Genomic DNA, 17168 nt, shown 5'->3' with positions numbered 1-17168 from the left:
TTCTCTGTTGGATATATTAGCACTGGCCCAAAACTGATTTGGGGGAGTAAAAGTAAGTTACATTTACACTTCTCACGACTTGAAATGAATTACCTTTGAAATGTGGTCATTCAACTGCACAAAGCAAGTCCCCATGAATAGCAATGAGATAAATTACCAAATTTACCTGTTTTAATGGCATTGATTGAGACATAAATATTGGTCAGAACATCTGGTGAACTCCCCTGCTCTTCAAATCACAATATTGGGACTTGTACGTTTCCTTGTGAAAGTAGAGGTACATCTGTAAGCCTTACCAATGGCAAAGTGTAAATCTGATGATTTATAGATTAATTTGAGTACCAGTGGATCCAAAGCACGTAATTCTCCTGAGGTTGCTCATTTGTAATGCTTCAGATATAGATTTTGACGAGTGGGAGAAATGGACAACCCCAAGAAAATAAGTGAGGAATCTGTGGCAGCCTTCCATCATAGTTTATAACACTGTGGTTATGTGAACTTCTTGGCCAATGGAGCTTTTTGTTTCTACTAGCCTTTTCTAGTGCCCTTCTGTCAGCCTTCAGAGGTCATGCTGTCAGCAACTGTCTCCCAGGTGTCAGTGGCATTATCCACCATCTTCATATCTTGCTTGCAGGTGTCCTTGTAGAAGAGGTATGGGTGCCGGTGTCCCAGGATTTGTGATCCAATGGCCAATTCACTGGACCGAAGGTCTTTGGGTGTATGGCTGTCATCCAACGGATGAAGGTTGCTGTGCAAGCACTGATGTTGTTGGCTTAGCAATGAGTGTATGCTGATGGGATTAGCATGCTCAACGACCTCGGTGTTGGTGACCTTGTCCTGGTAAAAGATGCTGAGGAAATGTCTGAGATAGTGAAGGTGGAAATTGTTCAGCTTTTTGTCCAGGTCTCACCACTGTAGAGGAGTGCATGGAGAAAGCAGACTTGGTGGATTTGCGATTTGCAATTGCAAACGATGTTTTCAGTCATGTCGCTGTTTTTCCACACTCTCTCCTACTCAGCTTGAATATAACAGCTGCAGCTACTGTGGTACATGCACCACAGAATCTGCACTTCAGTGTCAAGTGACAGATTATTTGTATGCAGAGCCCTAGACATGTGACAATCATCATTGTCAATGCTGGTGGATGACAATACTGCAACAATCTGGACAATGACATTTGTCTGCCTGATGGCTGTTGGTCAAACCAAATTCTTCACAGGTGTGAGTGTCTGTTCATTGTTGGGCTGAATGGCCTGTTTCCATGCTGTAAACCTCTATGACTCTTGCCACTGCAGGTGTTCCTCTGTATGGGATGTCCAAATATAGAAAAATGGAACTAAAATGTGACATATAAAAATGAAGGGATAGCAAAATGAAGGCATCAGCATGCACGAATATGGGGAAGAGGTCCAGCACTCAGTCCTTTGTCCGATAAGCGGAGGAGGTGCTGCATGACGTAAGGCTAAAGAGATAAAGAAGATTGCTTTCTGTGCAACTCCATAGGTCAGGATTATAACATGCCTGGAAGGAGGTGTTGTTAACTTTCAGGATGCAGCTGCTTGTTGGTGTCACTGGTTGTGTGGGTACAATGTGACATGATAGCAGCAGGTGTCCTTGCAGCAAACCGGATAATTCTTTGACTGGCGCTCTGCTGACTTAATCCCTGTGAAGGCAACTCTACATGGCCATTACTGGTCACTGAAGATATGATTGATAACATGTTGCTTGGTTCAACCAACTAACGTACATTAGTTAACAATTGCTTTGGCATCTGTTACATACTACATGAATGACAGTGTAATGTACTGTGCTTGAATTTCTTCCATCCAAAGCAGTAAGTTAGGCATTTCCATATGTTAGTGATGTTATTGGGTATGCCATCTCAACTTGCTTTAAACGCAATGATCAATATCAAAGCTTTACATGCTTGCCTTTGTAGTAATGGTTATGTGGATGTTGGAGCATGGGTGCAGACAATCCCTCAAGCAGTCCAGCCTGTTTAACATTCCTTAATGGTTTTTCCTCCTGTCCCCATCTTATTACAAAACCTCAAATAGGGGTGTAACTATTTAGATAATTATTAATGCCAGAAGTGGTGGTGAAGGTAAAATATGTCAGCTATGGGCACAAAGAACTGAAGTGCCACCAGGAAAACATGAAAATGGTTGGGATATGGGCAAAATTTGCTTTGCTTAGTAGAATCCCTACAGTGCAGAAAAAGGCCATTCAGTCCATTGAGCCTGCACTGACAACAATTCCATCCAGGCCCTAACCCCTTAACCTTATTTTATCCTGCTAATTCCCCTGACACTAGGGGGTAATTGAGCATGGCCAATCCATCTAACCCCACACATATTTGGAGTGTGAGAGGAAACCAGAGCACCCAGAGGAAACACATGCAGACACAGGGAGAACATGCAAACTTCACAGAGGCAGTTTCTTTATGTCTCTTTTCAGTATTCTTACTGTTGTGTACCTTGGACATCCATTACACCTGAACCCTGGAATGCCAGAAACTTGGGAAATAGCATGCTAGTTCCTGCTCCATTCAGGGTGAGCATATCTGACACTACTGATCCCTGCACCCCTTGGAAACTACATTTCAATGCAAAATGGACCAAAATGTGGAACTGAACTTCTGTCCATGTCTGATTTGCATGGGTAGAATGAATGAGCAGGAATAGAATTTCTAGGCCCTAGTGCCAATGTCAAGTTCTCACAAACCAGCCACTTTATCTGGTTATGATGAGTAAAGCTTGCCCTACTGTGCATCAAGAATGTACCTTAACTCTAACTTCAAGTAGGACCCACCAATATACAGTGAGTTTAAAAAAATCCTCAAACATGCCAGTTTTATGTTTCTCCATACAAAGCTGCTAAATTATTGCTAATTTGTACAACTCTGGAGAGAGTACTACTTTGTGTTACTCAGTACTCTGTATTGTTGGCATCTGCATAACAAAGTATACATCTTCATTATAATTAGAGCACTGGTGCGAAACAGTTTCACTTTGCACATACACTACATCTGCAAAATAACTGTGTCTAAGTACGTACAAACTAATTTAATGTAACATCTTCACAGCTAACGAAATTATTAAACATTTTTAACACCTAAAAATTAGTTTCTTTTATGGGCTCCATTACAGTATTGAGGCCTTTACGTAAAATTTAATCATCTTAATGGTTCTATTCTGTGATCTGAAAGATGCATAATTAGAGTTGTGTGATACAAAGATACCTGTGGCATGATTTTAAACAAGCATTGTGGATGATGATTGAATTAGATTCGAGAAGTGCTACCTTTATTTAGAAAAAATAGTTGTGTAAATTGAGAAGAAGCTGTCTAAAAATAATGCATTAACATAAGAACATAAGAACATAAGAAATAGGAGCAGGAGTAGGCCATCTGGCCCTTCGAGCCTGCCCCGCCATTCAATAAGATCATGGCTGATCTGTCGTGGCTCAGTTCCACTTTCCCGCCCTCTCCCCATAACCCTTAATCCCCTCTCTTATCAAAAACCAATCAACCCGCTTCTTAAAAATATTTAGCGAGGCAGCCTCCACCACTTCAACGGGCAGAGAATTCCAGAGATTCACCACCCTTTGAGTGAAGAAGTTCCTCCTCAACTCCGTTCTGAACTGCCCCCCCTTTATCTTGAGGCTGTGCCCCCTAGTCCTACTGTCTTTTTTGAGCGGGAAGAGTCTTTCCACCTCTATCCTATCCATCCCATTCATCATCTTAAACGTCTCAATGAGATCTCCCCTCATTCTTCTAAACTCTAACGAGTACAAGCCTAGTTTATTCAGCCTCTCCTCATAGCTCAACCCCCTCAACCCCTAACAGTTTATTAATACTTGTTAATTAACTGTTTACATGCAAACAAGGACATTGGTTACCAAATTGTATTATTAAAGATCTCAGAAAACCAGTAACATTTACTGATGGAAAGAATGTGAACTTTTTTTTCATTTGAGCTGTTATCCCTCCAGTACAAGTAATTTGTCTTGTGGGGCACGCATTAACATACAGAACAGTGTCTCACATCCAGCTATCCAAAAACCCTAGTTGTCCAAAAAACTGGACATTTTTAGAATGCAACCTGTGATAACATTGTGTTGGGTGTAAGGTGACCAATGGTAACAAGCTGTAAGGGTCAACTGACCCAGTAAACCATGGAACCAATTACAGAAAGGTGTGATGGTCAGCTAACCAGCTGGCTCAATATAAGTAAGAACCTGTTGGAAATTGTGGGGGAGCTTGGAATGCCCCAGGGCGAGGCCCCAAGTTTGGAGTAATGAAGTTTCTTTATTAAACCTTTCATTGATTTATGAGTTGGAGTAAGCTTTGTAATATTTTTATTGTCTGCATTTGAAGAGTTCTTTCTGGATAAGCACCATGCACCAATTTTAAATTTACCCAGATAATTCAGCGAGGCAGTGCAGTGGCACAGTGTGACACCTAACAAGTTATCCCCTTGATCATTTGCATGCTAGTCCATTTCCTTGCTCTGAGCAACCCCTGACCCCACCTGACCAGGCTTGACTTGAACCCTCCATGACCTACACTTCCCAAGTTGAAATCCAGCAAGATTTGAAATCAGACACACCCTGGGTCCCAAGGTTGCCAGGTTTATGACAATATACCTATTTAGTGTAACTTTGTGCTGCACATATACAGTTGAAATTCATCATCCCAATCTGCAAATACCTCAAGCTGTTGATACTAACAAATCTTAGTGTCTTGATTAAAGATTTATCCAGTAGTAATACAAAGAGACTAGACAGCTTGGTATGGCTCCTGCTCTGATCAAGACCGCAAGAAACTACAAAGGGTTGTGAACGTAGCCTAGTCCATTGTGCAAATCAGCTTTCCATCCAATGACACTGTCTGCACTTCCCGCTGCCTCTGAGAAGCAGCCAGCATAATCAAGGATTCCACACACCCCGGACGTACTCTTTTTCACCTTCTTCTGTCGGGAAAAAGATCCAGAAATCTGAGGTTATGTACCAACTGATTCAGAGAACAGCTCCTTCGCTGCCATCAGCCTTTTGAATGGACCTATCGCACATTAATCTGATCTTTTTCTTCACCATAACATATGACCGTAATAGTATGTTCTGCACCTTCTCCTTTCCTTCTCCCTTATGTATATAATGAATGGTATGTTTAGTCTGTATCAACCTGCAAGAAACAATACTTTTCACTGTATACTAATACATATGACTATAATAAATCAATTCAATTCAAAAAGTGCATTTTCCAATGTGTAAGAAGCTGAAGTGCAACTGAGTTATTTCAACTCTCTTATCTGAACTTGCTGGTCATTTTAGCCTGTAGGCTGTACTTTGGAAACTTGCACTCTCTATCATTTCTTTCCCAGTTTCTTTCTAAGACACACACCCCTTGCCTTGAAATGATGTGAGCAATTTGCAAATAGACCTCTGCAGTCAACACCATTCTTGGTCCAGCAAGTATTAGACTGGGAAATTACAATCTGGAAGCTGGTCTCTTGGTTTATGCAACAGTGAACAAGATGGCATTTGCCACCAATCCAGCTTTATATGTTCTTAAGTCACAACAGGTACAGATTGAAGAATCGAATTGTGTTAGCTGTTCTTTGCACGATTACCTGTGTGAGAAGAACCTGTCTCGAAAAAGAAATACTCTCATATCGTAGAATATCAAAATCCAGGTCTTACTTTTAAACTAAGATTTTAAAAGTGAGTAATAACTTTAAATGGCTGCAAAAGGATTAGATTGTAATGTAATCGATAAAGAAAATGGGCATGGGTTCGCAGCTGTCTGATCATAGCCAGACACATGAATAGATTACTGCTATTTGACTAGCTAATCCAGTGCTTCTGCTGATAGCACCGTTCCTGTATCTGATTGGCTGCACATTTTTCTTTGTGAATATTTTCAAAATTATTCATTACACACTTGCACTAAGTCTAAATGTGTAATAGTTTATTTCCAGAGTACAATGAGCACAATCTACAAAGAAAAACCTCAAACCATTTATATCGCAGAAACAAAATTGTTACACCTCACCTTTAAATGCTGCCCAGTGCAATGCACTGTCACCTCCGCTGTCACATGCTTGCAGGCTGGCTCCTTTCCCCATCAGGTAGCAACAGAGGTCAATGTGTCCGGATTGCGAGGCTATTATTAAAGGAGTGCATCCTCTTCCATCCCTCTCATCCACTGAAACTCCAGCTTGCAGCAGGATATCTATGACCGTGATGTGTCCTTTGGTCGCTGCCCAGTGAATTGGTCGCTGAGCTGGTTCAGAGCGGCTAGGCAGGTTCACTGGGAGCCTCAGGTCTAACAAGTCTCTGAGGAGGGCAATGGAGCCAGTGAGAGCTACCCAGTGCACTAGAGTGTGTCCTTTCTCATCGTACTGACACAGCAGCTCCTCATTTCCAATTTCCACCAGACTCTGCGCTTCTGCTAGGTTACTACAGGGTATAAAAGTAACAGGCAGCATTTTTATAAGAATAACTATGTAATTCGTTCAATGATTCTAACATTAATTATCGCAATTAATAATTATGCATTAACGAACGGAAAAATTGAGGAAATAAGTTTTCATTCTGGTATTATATCCATGAAACTTCACTTTTTTCATTAAGCGTTTTAAAATGACCGGGTGTATATGTAAAAAAAAGTTTCTTAATCAACTTGTTCTTTGTCAAAATGCAAAGGTAAAACATTAACATTAAATATACGAATGACACGTAGAAATATATTAAAAGTTAAGGTGAAAACAAGAAAGTCAAGACAAATGTAAACACTGAGAAAAGGGTGGGGGGGGGGAAGGAGCTGGGAAATGGGGAGAAAGAGAAGAAATTCAAGAAATGCCATGCCTATAGCACCACTCACCCCGATATCAGAGCTGGCACTATGTGTTGCCAATGTCCATAGCCCCGTCTTTGACTCTCTCCAGCTAGTTTCTCTCTGCCGCCTCTCTGGGCTACTTGCTGTCTGGATCCGAGACTGAGCCGTGAGGAAAGGGCAGCCACCATCTCCAGAACTTGACCTAGTTGTGCGCTCACAGAGTAGGACATTAAATACTGGGGCCGGCTCCTCCTCCTCCTGCAGTCACTGTTCAGCTCCATGTGTGTGACCAGTGTCAATTACTAGTGTGTCCAAAGAGTCACTCTCCCCACCCATTCACTGCTCTCTGCAAAGTCGCCCGGACAAGCCCAGCCGAGCCGGACAACTTTGGGGACAAGTAACCAACCAGAGGTATCGCCAAAGTACTGCCTTAAATCCTTGATAGAGACAGGTCAGTCTGAACAATGTACTTGAATGAATGTGGCCAAATACTCAGACCTATTTGTGGATGATAAATTGGGCCGCCCTCTGCTGGTGACAGCAGGTTCCACACACTTCAACTTCAGTTCGTACAAAGAAACTGGACATCAGAATAATCAAGTTCTGTGGCACTTCTTTTTCTGCTCATGAATAAACCAGTTTCTCTTTTCAAGCCATATATTTCAACATTCCTCTTTTTGAAACAAGAGTTTTAGGTGCAATACTACAGAAAGGTTCTTAGGCAACCAAAAAGGTGCGGGACTGTCATTAAAATATCACCTACGGTATAAGGAATTACAAATAGGTTTTAAACAAATGCAAAGGCAGGGAAAGAAGGAGTGGGGAAAATAAAGGGGAAGGTTTGTTGTGGGCAGACGTGATTAAATGATGGCAAGAGGGGATGATAAAGTAAAAACATTGCAACAACAAAATTCAGCGCCAGCTGTAGGGAAAAAATAGGGTAAGAAGTCTCACAACACGAGGTTAAAGCCCAACCAATTTATTTGATAGTAAACTCACAAGCTTTCGGGGTTTGCCCCTTCATCAGGTGAATGGAGAGTTCATTCACCTGACGAGTTTACTATCAAATAAACTGGTTGGACTTTAACCTGGTGTTGTGAGACTTCTTACTGTGTTTACCCCAGTCCAACACTGGCATCTCCACATCATGAAAAGATAGGAGCAGTAATTGTGACCTGAAGTTGAGTCCAGAAGGTTGGTTAAAATGCCTAATTGAAAGAGGAGATGTTGTTGCTGAAACTTCCGTTGAGCTTTATTGGAACAGTGTAAGAACTGAGGCCAGATAGTGACAGAGATTTAAAATGGCAAGCTACAAAAAGTTCAGGGTCAGGCTTGCAGACTGAATAGAGGTGTTCAGTGAAGTGATTACCCAATCTGCATTTGACCTCACAACACACGGGAGACTGCATCACAAGCAGCAATTAATTGTTCCTCACGCAGAGAGTGTTTGAGGCACTGGTTGGTGAGAAGGGAAGTGGTAAAATGATAGGCTTTGTATCCTCTGTCCTTGTGGGAAGGAGAGCAGATATTGGGAGTGATAGATGAGTGAACCAGGATGTCTTGGAGGCAATGGTCCCTTTGGAATGCTGAAATGAGAGATCAAGATGTGTTTGGTGGCGGGAGTGGTAGAAATGGCAACTAATATTCCGTTCTATGTGATGGCTAGTGGGATAAAAGGTGAGAGTAAAGGAGATTTTATTATAGTTTTGAGAGGTCAGGTATTGAGTAAAGCAATAGAAGATCAAACAGTGTAGCTTAAAAATAATTTAACATTATATAGAACCAGTATATACCTGTAAGGGTATAAGGGTATACAAGAGCTCTGCTTAACAAAGACAAAACACCATTGGATGACTGAAGAGAAAAAGAGACAATTTTAAACAAAGGAAAGTATACTACAATTTAAAATAAAACACATTCTGGTGAATGGAGAATATAGAAAGAACAGTGGATAAACAAGAAGCTCGAAAAAGCACGTATGAAAACAAAATTTGCAAAGTTAAGATATCAAAATCAACACAAGATATTTTTACAATTCTTCTGGGAAAAGACCTGAGCAATGTGAGCCATTCAAAATCAAATAAAGGTGATAATCATAGAATCCCTACAATGCAAAAGGAGACCATTTGGCCCATTGAATCTGCACCGACCAGAATCCCACTCAAGCCCTATCCCCATACCCCATGCATTTACCCTAGCTGATCCCCCAACATAAAGGGGCAATTAAGCATGGCCAATCAACCTACACTGCACATCTTTGGACTGTGGGAGAAAACCAGAGCACCTGGAGGAAACCCATGCAGACACAGAGAATGTGCAAATCCACACAGACAGTGACCCAAGCTAGGAATTGAACCCGGGTCCCTGGCACTGTCAGGCAGCAGTGCTAATCACTGTGCCACCGTGCCGCCCATAATATCAATGAAAAGAAGGAAATGGCAACCTGCTGAATAATTATTTTGTGTCAGCATTTACAATTCAGAGAGTGCAACATGTGGGACATCCCGAAGAAACCAATATTGAATCAGGGACATAACAAAAGCAATGTAAGCAAAATAACAGTAATGAAGAAAATAACAGCACTAAAAGTTATTCAATACCCTGATGGTTTCCATCCTAGGTGTTTAAAAGTGGATGAGATTATTGCAGATATCCTAAATATAATCTACCAAAGTTTTCTCGATTTGAGAACTGTTCCTTTCGATTGGAAATTTGTGCATGCCATTTTGATATTTAAGAATGTGAGAGGGGAAAACGGAAATTATAGACCAGCTAACTTAAAATCTGATGTCGGGAAATTTCTAAAACTGACAATTAAGGATAGAGAGATTGAATAGCTTGAAATTTTTCAACTGATCTGAGAGTACCAGCATGGACTGTAAAGGTAAAAGCAAAATGATACAGATGCTAGAATCCCAAACAAAAAACAGAAAATGCTGGAAAATCTCAGCAGGCCTGACAGCATCTCTGGAGGGAGAATAGAGCCAACGTTTCGAGTCTGGATGATCCTCCATCAGAGCTGGATTGTAAAGGGTAGATCAGACCTGATGAAACTGATTGTTTTTTTTTGTAGAGATACTTTAGTAGTAGCTGGCAGGCAAAAGCCCATGGATGTTTTTTATTTGGATTGCTAGAAGGCATTTGATAAAGTCTCTTATAAGGGGGCTGTTAGCTGAAGTTGAAGATCGTGGAATTGCAGGTAAATTATTGCCCTGGTTAATTATGAGGCCAGCAGGAGACAGAGAGTCGGGATAATGGGAAAGTATTCTAATTGGCAGGATGTGACTAGCGGTGTCCTCCATGGGTGTGATCTTCTGGCTGCGCTTGCCCCAGGACTGGAAATTCCTGCCTGAATCAATGGACCTTTGCACAGTCCGGCGAATTTTCTGTTCTGCTACTATGATTCCCATGAGCCTGAGCTGGAGTCTCAATCATTCACTGTTCTATTCAACATCCTGGATGATGGGACAGAAATCCACCAATCCAAACATACAGATGGCACAAAGATTGGTGGCATTGTAAACAGTGTAGGTGGAAGTATAAAGTTGCAAAGAGATATTAATAGGTTAAGTGATTGGGCATAACTGTGGCAAATGGATTTCAATGCAGGCAAATGCAAGGTCATCCACTTTGGATCTGAGAAGAAGATAGAACAGGATACTTTAAATGGTAAAAAACTAGAAACAGTGGAGGTCCAAAGAGCACTGAAGTTCCAAGTTCTGAAGTGTCAAGAATGGGTATGAAAAATGGTCAAAAAGGAATGCTGGCTGTAAAATCCCACTTTCACAAGGTTTGGCGAAGTCATGTGTCCCAATGGTTGGTGATCTAGGACTAGGTTTTCTAGATTTCCAGGAATCTAGACTTTCAACCAAGGGTTTCTTCTTAGCACAGCACCCATTTAGCATTTGTTCTCAACCCTTGGTAAATATGACCCCTAGACAGTACTTTGATCACAGACACCAGACTGAAATTGGCTGTCCATTGACCCTCAGTGCCTAATATAGAAATAGAAGTTTGTCTTTCAAAGAAGATTCCAGCCAGTCAAAGACTCTGAACTATCATTCAAAGCCAATAGTTCAGACATGGCCTATTTCTTTGATCGCTCCCCTGAGTTGTTCTGAAATGTAGGAAGTAGGTTGCTGCATTTTTCATAATTATATTAGACCAAACAGCCATTTATCACTATGATTTGTAGGCAATCTTTGACAGTGAATATATGCTTTTCATCTCATGATACTGCCTACCTTAGTTAAACAATCACAATTTAAGTAATTAGAAAACTGCTCTCTGATACTGAAAATCTTCTGTGCCAAAACCCAGAAGAGAATAGAGAAATCTACAGTTTACAATCACACAGAAAAAGGGTGCACCATTTGCCTTTCCAGGACTGTGAAACTTTTTTCCACAAAAGTCTCCTTCAGTCTGTTTCTGAAATGTTCCAAGTTTATCTGTAAAAAATTTAGACATCTGGCTATAACAGCCAGCAGTACTTGCTGAACAGGTTTTCCTTCAAAGAAACCCTGTAATTAATTCTGATCTGACCCCAGCTATCTGAACTATCTGAATAGGGTACCCTCACAGCGCCAGGGACCAAGGTTCAATTCTGGAGTTGGAGTTTGCATTTTCTCCCTGTGTATGTGTGGGTTTCCTCCAGGTGCTCTGGTTTCCTCCCACAGTCCAAAGATGTGCAGATTAGGTTGAGTGGCCCTAGTGTAAGGGGGATTAGCAGGGCAAATGTACAGGGTTATGGAAATAGGGCCTGGGTGGGATTGTTGTTCATACAGACTCAATGGGCTGAATGGTATTTTTCTGTACTTGTAGGTATTCTATTCTATTCTAAACTTAGCTGAATTAGACTTCCAGCATGCAAATAGCTCCCAACTCCACTGGATTCTCAAAAACATGTGAATTGCAAATTATTCTGTTTGGTTTTAATACTTGTCGAAGTGCACTGCCTTCTTTAATTGTATCCTGCCTGGGCGCATGATGTGTGATTGACAATGTGTTAGACTTTCAAGAGTGTGTGCGTGTGAATAAATAACCTTTCTTGTTTAAACCCATGAATGTCTGCTCTTGGGGACTTTAAATTGTTTGAGAACACATATGTTCGTCTTTTCAAAAACAAACGGTAGTGATTACGGACACAAAGGAAAGGAAATTGGGATTTCAGTCTATCTCTCTCCCCTGTCCATAACTGAGGTCTGGTTGGATGGAAATTATATCCTTGTACCTTTAGTTACCTCCCTATGTAGGGGAAGGCAGAGACTCCTAATCTCCTCAGATTTGAAAGTGCTTGGAGAGATTCTGGGCATTAGGCGATGGTGAGTTAAGAGTGGAAGGAGAAAGTTTTCATTAGCTAGACATTAAAAGTGGACCAAGCCTCTCTTGCATGTCTCTTGCCTTTGGTACAGAGGGGTTCATCATTGTGGTATGCCTGCTCTGCTTCTCCTCCATATCCTCTTTGTCACATAACGAGTAAGGATCACCTAAATCCAATGGATTCAAGGCCACCTCCTCTGCACGGTGAGGATGTGCAAAGCACAGACACTGTGATGATACATGAAGCCCTCGCTGAGGTGGACTGCAGAGCTCCATTGGATTAGTCCCATCACTCAAGGGTCTGTTTAATCCTGGCTTGGGTGGAACCATGGCTGACATTATAGCTTTCCTTGGCTGTTTTTGAAAGTTGATGGTCACGTGGGAACAAACTATTTCTCCTTCCAACTGCAGAAATGTTGCAGTGGCTCTGATGCCAATGGACATTTTTGCTTGGTTATCACAGCAGTCCAGTAGCACACAAATTCTCCAGACCTTTTGAACCATGCATTGGTAATAGAAGAGGCCATTTGGGCCTTCAAGTCTGCTCCACCATTTATTATGATCATGGCTGATCATCCAGTTCAATAGCCTAATCCTGCTTTCTCCCCATACCTTTGATCCCATTCGCTCAGAGTGCTATATCCAGCCGACTCTTGAATACATTCGATGTTTTGGCATCAACTACTTTGTGAGGTAATGAATTCCACAGGCTCACCACTCTTTGAGTGAAGAAATGTCTCCTCACCTCTGTCCTAAATGGACTACCCTGAATCTTCAGACTGTGACATCTGGTTCTGGGCTCCCCACCATCGGGAATATTCTCCCTACATCTACCCTGTCTAGTTAGGATTTTGTAAGTCTCTGTGAGATCCTCCCTCATTCATCTGAACTCCAGCAAAAACAATCCTAATATATTCAATCTCTCCTCACACATCAGTTCCGCCATCCCTGTAATCAACCTGGTAAACCTTTGGTGCACACCCTCGAGAGCAGGAACATCCTTCCTCAGAAAAGGAGACCAAAACTGCACACAATACTCTAGTTGTGGCCTCACCAAGGCCCTGTATAATTGTAACAACACATTCCTGCTTCTGAACTTGAAACCTCTCGCAATAAAGGCCAACACACCATTTGCCTTCTTTACTACCTGCTGCTTACCTTCAGTGATTGGTGCACAAGGACACCAGTCCCACTGCACATTACCCTCTCCCAATTTACAGCCATTCAAGTAGTCATCTGCCTTTGCTTCCAAAGCGAATACCTCACATTTATCCTAATTATACTGCATCTGCCATTGATTAGCCCATTCACCCAATCTGCCCAGATCATTCTGAAGGATCTCTGCATCTTCATCACAATTCATCCTCCCACCCAACTTGGTATCATCTGCAAACTTTGAGTTGTTACATTTTGTTCCCTCATCCAAATCATTAATATATGTTGTGAATGGCTGGGATCCCAGCACCAATTCCTGTGGCACCCCACTAGTTACTGCCTGCCAACTTGAAAAGCATCCATTAATTCCTACTCTTTGTTTCCCCTCTGTCAATCAGTTTTCTATCTATCTCAATACATTTGCCCCAATTCCATGCACTTTAATCTTGCATGATAATCTTTTGTATGGATTTAATGTAATCTTAATGGGATAACCTGCAGGTGTCCAGTGGAACCCTGGACGGAGCCAGATGAATAGATTTTTGGTGCAATTGTAACTTTCAGCTCCACTGGCATTAGCAACCACAGTCTTTACTGACACTGGTGCTCCAACCTCTGGCCATAGTTGCAGTGAGTCCAGAAAACTTTGGGCTGTGGTGGACTCCAGATGTTGTTTCACTCAGGGACTGATACTGCTGCACGGCTGTCTCTGATGCCTAGTCCTCCCTCCCTCTGCTCTTCCTCTGAACAAGAGTCCATGGTGACTGGGTGGATGAGTCCCATTCTTGCGCTGCTTTCCTTTATTGTGTGTAACTCTTACATGAATATTTCCCTGGGTTCCAGGCCTTCTCAATCCCCACAGCCGTGAGGTTGAAGTTTAAATTTAACTTTATTTATTAGTGTCACAAGTAGGCCCACATTAACACTGCAATGAAGTTACTGTGAAAATTCCCTAGGGGCAGTACCTAGGCTATCCCTATTGAGTGGCAACAATGACAATCAGTGTCATGCTGTTATAATAATATAGAAACAGCAGTCACTCATAGGAGATTGTGCAAACTTGTGAGCTCATTTATGAGAAGAGGTAATGTGGTTATTTGTGCTGACTTGACATGCCTCATACATTGTGATGATAAATTCAATGTTAATTGTTCATACCAGGCCAGTAGACTGTCTCTCTTGTGAGTTCCCAAATTCTATCTATGGTCATGTGTGAGTGATGAAGTTGTTAAAGAATATCAGGTCATGTATTCCAGTATGATGATTTGTCTACTTTTCAAAATGACTCACTGAGGGATGCTAATTCATTCTGATGAGGCCAAAATGGTCTCACATGTTTGTAGACGTGCTGAATTGAGTCAGGCAATTCTTTGATGATGGTCTTCCATAGTTTCAATGGTGTGGAATCTATTCTTGTTTCTTTTTGGGGCTGCTGGCATTTGTGTTGAATAAAATGTACCAGATCAGTTGATGGACTTGCATTCTCCTGCAATTGTAATGTTGCAGCTCTCTTGAAACTGTTAGTTTTGTCAAAGCATTCTGGATATGTCGACGTTAGGTCATGACCTGAGGTGATAGGCATAAATTCTGGGGTTGATCTGCCATATGAGCTCTGCTGATTCCATGTATTATTGATAATATGAAGTCATGGCCTGCCGGTAGACCTGCCATTGCTGGCCCTTTAGACTCCATGATACAGAACATCTGTGACACCCAGGAGGATTGATTGTACTCACCTTCCAGGACAACGGATCCTGCACATGGAATTAGTGAACCTTTGTACACTGTCGCCCTCTATATCTCTGGATACGTCTTTTAGAAGTCACAGGGGTAGAATGTTGACACTTGCCCCTGTATCAATTTTGGGCAGTAGTAGTTACCAACTTTCTGAGGGAAAACTTTGCACCATGTCCACGAGATTGATGGTGTGAAACCAGTGTATACCACTCCTCATCACTTCACTTTTGGTTTGTCAGTCACGCCATGTACGTGTTTTTGACTGGATACTGGATAGTCATTCTTATTGCTTGAAGGTACCCAGTCTGTACAGTCTGTTTTGATCAGTGCATGGCTCTTTGGTGTTCTGTCAACCTTTGGTCTAGTGCACTGCTGGTACCAATTCCCTATTTTGCCACATGCCTTGCAGAATTGTTGGGAAGCTGGGCATTTCCTTGGTGCATGCAGAAAGCCACAACATCCACATGTTTTAAAGTAAAGTTAAAATAAAGTTTATTTATTAGTCACCCTCCTTTATATCTTAGATATCCATGGCTGATTATCTCTTTTTCTACAGCCCTTCCTTGTTAATGGCATGTTGGCCTTCATTGCGAGAGGTTTCGAATACGGGAGCAGGGATGTGTTGTTGCAGTTATACAGGGCCTTGGTGAGGCTACATCTAGAATATTGTGGACAGTTTTAGTCTCCTTTTCTGAGGAAGGATGTTCTTGCCCTTCTTATGTGAAGTGCAGAGAAGGTTTACCAGGATGATTCCGAGGATGGCAGGACTGATGTATGAGATTGACTAGGTTAGGATTGTTTTTGCTGGAGTTCAGATGAATGGGGGTGGGGGGATCTGATTGAGGCTTATAAAATTCTAATAGGGCTCGACAGGGAGGATATTCCCAATGGTGGGGGAGTCCAGAACCAGGTATCACGATCTGATGATTCAGGGTAGACCAGTTAGGACAGAGGAGACATTTTTCACCCAAAGAGTGGTGAACCTGTAGAATCATTACTACAGAAAATAGGTGATCCAAAACCTTGAATGTATTCTAGAGGTGGCTGGATATAGCACTTGGGGTAAATGGAATCAAAGATTATGGGGAAAAAGCAGGATTAGATTATTGAGTTGGATGATCAACCATGATCGTAATGAATGATTGAGCAGGTTCATTGGGCCAAATGGCCTCCTCCTGTTCCTATCTTCGATGTGTCAATGTTTCTCCGTACAGCTGAATCAAGAAATCGTAGCTCTGTATGCTGTTTAAACATTCTGAATTTTGATATTAGGTCAACTGTATCCCAATTTAAACTGGGGAATTTTGCCCACATTCTGACAATAATTCTGTGACCTTCCTTCCATAAAACTGGGAAGAGTGTCATTGTAGCTGCTTTCATGCACTTTTTTGAAGCTTTGCTTGTTCTAATTGCAGCCTTCTCCAGATTTTTATGAGAGTTTGTTGGGTTTTTTTGTTTTTTTTGTTTGATTCCCCCTCGCTCTCTATTTATCTGGCCCTCAGCCTGGTCACTGGCCTTCCCTGACTGAGTTAACCTGCAGTTGGTCCTCTCAATGCACAGTCCCTCTTGCTGAACTGATGGGCTATGCATTACAATCTCACCATGAGAGATCCATCTGCTTACCAGCTCTTTACTTGAGCATTATCCCGACATTGTATCTTTGAAACTTTTCTGTGCAGTCACCACAGTGCAATTTCACCACTCTCTGATACTGCTACTCTGTTGCAATCTGACCAAAATAGAAACATAGAAGATAGAAGCAGGTGTAGGCCATTTGGCCATTCGAGCCCGCTCCATCATTCATTTTGATCATGGCTGATGGTCAAATTCAATATCCTGATCCCGTCTCCCCCCCTGCCCGATATCCATTGATGCCTTTATCCCCAAGATCTATACCTAATTTTTTTCTTAAAATCTCATAACGTTGAGGGTCACCTGATGCTGAGCTCCATGTCACAGTGTTGCAAACAATGGCATGTGTGTTATGCATCGATCTCTCATAAGGGGTTGTGCAGACATGTTGTTGGTTCACTTATTAACCCTAAGTATATGTGAACAGATATACATGGCAGAAAGCTTGAGGACATCAGAGCTACAGAGCTGTGTGACTGCTGTG

At 41.8% G+C, this 17168-nt stretch overlaps 1 protein-coding gene across 1 annotated transcript in view; it reads right to left on the bottom strand.

Annotated features, from left to right (window-relative positions):
• Nucleotides 1-7122, bottom strand: part of LOC145341908 (uncharacterized) — an 81500-nt gene extending 74378 nt beyond the window's left edge. Inside the window, exons 1-2 of the mRNA XM_080186991.1 lie at nt 6887-7122; nt 6056-6462 (exon numbers count right to left, since the gene is read on the bottom strand). Coding sequence (XP_080043117.1) covers nt 6056-6462; nt 6887-7122 — 643 coding nt within the window. The remainder of the gene's footprint in view (nt 1-6055; nt 6463-6886) is intronic.
• Between the last annotated feature and the right edge of the window lie 10046 nt (nt 7123-17168).

This window comes from Carcharhinus amblyrhynchos, chromosome 1 (genome assembly GCF_965287045.1).
Source record: "Carcharhinus amblyrhynchos chromosome 1, sCarAmb.v2.hapA, whole genome shotgun sequence".
NCBI classification, from domain to species: Eukaryota; Metazoa; Chordata; class Chondrichthyes; order Carcharhiniformes; family Carcharhinidae; genus Carcharhinus; species Carcharhinus amblyrhynchos.
Note: the sequence above shows the minus strand (reverse complement) of the source record. Positions and strands in the feature narration are given on the sequence as shown.